We start from the raw sequence: 4,809 nt of genomic DNA on the forward strand, positions 1-4,809 counted from the left end.
GGTGAAGGTCCGTTCCCTTTTATCTTGTCATTCTATTAAGTTGTCATCAATATGCTGCAATAGAAGAACATGAATCCGTAGTCCTTACTGCTTTATTTTCATTATTTAGTTTTGTCTTGTTATCTATTTTTTCTTAGTTATGTTATTTACTTTGCATATAATCTGTTTGTTTAAAGTGCTCAATGGTGAATCTTTTTTTTATTTTTTTATTTTTTTGGCTTAGTCCTTATTTGCGAAATATTAGTTTAATTTGTATCATGTCATTCTTATGTTGTAGATTAGAGGTATGCTTAGAAGTTTAGAATAATATGACATGGGTTTGATGAAATGAGCCACAGGGAAATGGGTTTAACGTTGGGCCGTCGGGTGGTTTTGAAACATAATATTTGGACTTTGATTTAAAACTAGGAAGATTTGGACCCTATAACAAGGTGTTGGGCTTCAGTTGTTGGGCCGTGGAATAGTTATAATTTGTCACTTGCTAATAATAGTTAAATCATACATTTCTTCCACAATGCCCATTCCGTAAATTTGGCCTCACAATCAATCTCAAGTTAGTTTAGGAACAATTATGAACACTCGTTAGATATGTTTTAGGCGTGATTAATAATAAATCATCGTGACTGTGGGTACGGTTCCCGTAACATAGTCATGATACGTAAATCTCATTCGGGTGTGCATTTCATGTGACCCGACTTCAACTTCTAATAATAATAATAAACCATCATGTTGTAAATAGCGGGTGCGCACGATTCACAATGTGCACAAAAACAAACGAGTGCGCGACATCGCAACTTGTTCAAATAAACTCCATCGATAATTAAAAGCGGTTAAAAAGCTAAAATGCACAATAGGTCTAAAATATGTAATCAGATAATTAAGCCAAGTATCAATTGTTAAGCGACCGTGCTAAAATCACGGAACTCGGGAGTGCCTCACACCTTCTCCCGGGTTAACAAAATTTCTTACCCGGTCTTCTGTGTTCGCGGACCATAAATAGAGTCAATTTCCTCGATTTGGGATTTAAAAATAAACCGGTGACTTGGGACACCATAAATTATTCCAAGTGGCGACTCTGAAATAAATAAATAATTCCATTTCGATTAATGTCACTTTAATTGAAAAAACTCCCCTAATATCCGCGTTCGGGAAAAAGGAGGTGTGACAGCTCTGGCGACTCTGCTGGGGATCGAACCCAGAATCTCTAGTTTCGTAGTTCAGAATTCGAGCTAAGATGACTGTTATACTTGGCTTTTACTTATTATCTTATTTTTACGTGTTTGAGCCTAATGTGCTAAATGCCTCTTTTTACCGCTTTGATATTGTTTGGACTGTATATAAACTGTCACGAAACCCTTCTTCTCTCTGAGTCTTCTAAATCTTCTGGGAAGTGCATGCTGGCGTGACTTCTTTTCTGTTAATGTCATTTCCTAATTTAGAACGAAGATCGAATCAGTTACAAAGCTGGATGGCCTTTTGGTTACCGGTACGTTGCCCCCCCTCGGCTCGAGTTGTCCGCTCGGGTAAGTCAGGTCTAGAACAATACACCCAGGATTTAAACTTAGAATAACACAGCCTCATGCCGGATCCCTAGTAGGTACGTTTGCTTGCATCACGTGCATTTGACTTAGGGGACTCAACACAGGGGTTGAGTCCGTCTAGGACAGGTGTACCCAAAATTAAAGGACCATCCTGATGCACTCTTTACATGCTACTTGTGCATTAATTTGCTTGGCTTGTATGTTGACCGGCTTCGTGAGTAAGGGGAAAAAATCCAAAAAAAAAGAAGAAGAGAAAAACCAAGAGTGAGGTAAGACAGAAAAACACATGATTTTGATAATTTCGGTATTCAAAAATCCCGTTACTCTGTCAAAATTTCAAAAACATAGAGAGAATCGTTTCAAAACAAATCATATTTTTCTGTGCATCAGAATGGATGAACTACGCGGGTCTGATTCTCACCGGATGTGAGATACGTAGGCAAACCTAATCGGTTCCGGCCCCTAATTTTCAAAAATCTAAAAATATTTTCCTTTATTTCCTTCTTTAGAAAGTCTTTTTTTAAGACCCCATTTTTAAAAATCCAAAAATATTTCCTTTAATTCCTTCTTTTAGGAGTCTTTTTTTAAAGAAAATCCCAAACAAATAAAAGATTAAAAAATAATTTTAAACCAAAAAAAAAAAAAATTATTTGTAGGAGTCTTTCATTAGAAAAAGAAAACAAATGAAATTAAAATCCAAAAAAAATATTTTCTACCTTTTTTTTAGAAAGTCTTTCTCCCAAAAAATCCAAAAAAAAAAAAACATCAAAAGCCAAAAAATATTTTTCTTTCTTATATAGAAGTCCTTCTATCGGAAAAAATTAGAAAAAATAATCAAATTTCAAAAATATTTTCTTTCTTCTTTATAAGTCTTTCTTTCGGAAATTAAAAAGAAAAAATCAAAATCCAAAAAGAGTTAATTTATTTACCTTATTTCTGATCCTCCCGAACTACGCACGATCTGATTCATGTTTTCACATGATACGTAGGCAACCCACATCAGGTTCAATCGACCAAAAAAATAAATAAATGAAAAAATAAAATAAAAATGATGATGATAATAAGGACCGACTGAGTCCATTCTAATGTGTCTTTTGTTTTGAATCATAGAAAAAGTTTAAGGTGGTCGGTTTGTGGTAAGTTGGCAACACAATATTCAAGGGAAAATGCCATTGACAACTGGCATCGAAGCTGTTACAAATACTCAAGAGACTCAGGGTCAGAGGGTTCTACAGGAGTCTACTATGGTTGAGAAAAATAGAGTACTGAAGCAGCAAATGACTGAAATGTGTCAAGCATGGGCCAATGGCCAAGGACCGCCTTTTTCTATTCATGGTTTCCCAGAGTTCACATCCATTTCGACTACTACCATTCCAGTCTCATTGCCCGATCAATCCTATCCACCTGGTTCAGTCTTTATCCCAACTGTATGACTACAACTGAAACTTCTGTTGCGCACTCCCAAAGTGTGCCATTGACAACCAATCAGACAACCACTACTGTTATACCCGTCTTCACCATCCCACGACCGACGGTGGTGCAAAAGGAAACTCACGAGTCATAATTTGCTACCCATCAAGAACAATACCATTCTCCTGAGTACCACTCGTATCTATTTGATCTTCCTTCAAAGATTGAGAAGCCTACCCGAAAGATGGCACAAGAAGAAATGACCCAAAGAGTGAAAAGCTTAGAACAAAAGTTGAAAAACCTGCAAGGGTCGACGAGTCAGAAGAGTATTGCCTTCAAGGATCTATGTATGTTCCCCGGTGTTCGTTTGCCACTTGGTTTCAAGACTCCCAAATTTGAAACGTATGATGGACACGGAGACCCCATAGCCAATCTGAAAAGGTATTGCAATCAACTAAGTGGTGTGGAGGGAAAAAAAGAACTAGTAATGGCTTATTTCGGGGAAAGCCTGACAGGGGTAGCCTCTGAATGGTTTATGGATCAAGAAACCTCTCACTGGCATGTCTGGGATGACATGGCCCAGGCCTTTGTCAAACAGTTCCAATACAACATCGATATCGCCCCAGACCGTAATTCCCTTTCAACCTTGAAGAAGAAACCAACTGAAAGTTTTAGGGAATATGCCATTAAATGGAGGGAGCAAGCGGCTAGAGTTAAGCCACCCATGGATGATCACGAGCTAATCACTGTCTTCCTTCAGGCTCAAGAGCCAGATTATTTTCAAAACATGATGTCTGCTGTGGGCAAATCCTTCTCGGAAGCAATCAAAATTGGGGAAATGGTTGAGAATGGCCTTAAGACAGGCAAAATTATAAGTCAAGCAGTTCTCAAAGCTGCAACTCAGGCTATAAAGATTAAATCTGATAATTTTAGTGACACGAATGAGAAGGATAAAGAAACCATGATGACAATAAGGTCGAGAAGAGGTCCTAGGAGAACATCTCGAAGGTATGAGCAGCCTCATCAGGTTTCCGATGATTCCCCTGAGCACTACTATCCACCTCAGAACCCACAATACTCTATTTCTCCATTTCAATATGTTGTCCAGCCACCAAGACACCCCAGAAGGCGAGCACCAGCAACGCAAAATCTCCACCAGCCTCCACAAAATTTTCAAGTGCCCTATAACCCACAACCAAGCCAGGGGTATTGAGGGGAATAAAGGTTGAAAGATAATTTTACACCAATAGGAGAGTCCTACGCAAGTGTGTTTGAGAAATTAAAGCATTATGACATGATTGCACCTATTCCTCCAAATCATGTGGACCCACATGCAAGAAATTTTGACCCTTCTAAAAGGTGTGAATACCATTCCAATGCCCAGGGGAACAATGTTGAAAGTTATCGGGATTTGAAAAGAGAAATAGAAAGGATGATCCAGGAAAAACTGATAGTGATCCAAGATAATGACACCCAGAATATCACGCAGAATCCTTTACATGCATATGATGATGCACACTTTGTGGGGATGATGTGTGGTGACATGGAGTATGAGAATCCTCTCGAGAACTTGCCGACTGAAATTGGAGAAGGCCATGGTGATTCTGATGAGCAAATTTGTGGCTAAATGTCAAGCTTAGCAATTGAAAAGTCATTCCCTCCTCACTAGGAAGGAATCTTGGTAGCTTGTTTTGATATTTTTTCTATTATCTGGGTTATTTTAGGGTGTGATCCAGATTTTATTTATTTTATTGAGTCAAACCCTTCTATCCCTTTATTTTATTTGTGTGAGTCTTGTCTGTTCGTTTTGTTGCTATTTTTATTAGCCGAGTTATTTTAGGGTCGTAACTCAGATTTC

General features: G+C 38.1%; 1 protein-coding gene across 1 annotated transcript; it reads left to right on the top strand.

Annotated features, from left to right (window-relative positions):
* Nucleotides 1-3,195: 3,195 nt before the first annotated feature.
* On the top strand, nt 3,196-4,164 carry LOC138903903 (uncharacterized). Its single transcript, XM_070192476.1, has one exon. It carries the CDS (start codon nt 3,196-3,198, stop codon nt 4,162-4,164), a length of 969 nt encoding a protein of 322 aa, XP_070048577.1.
* The last annotated feature ends 645 nt before the right edge of the window (nt 4,165-4,809 follow it).

Source organism: Nicotiana tomentosiformis, unplaced genomic scaffold, assembly GCF_000390325.3.
Source record: "Nicotiana tomentosiformis unplaced genomic scaffold, ASM39032v3 Un00116, whole genome shotgun sequence".
NCBI lineage: Eukaryota > Viridiplantae > Streptophyta > Magnoliopsida > Solanales > Solanaceae > Nicotiana > Nicotiana tomentosiformis.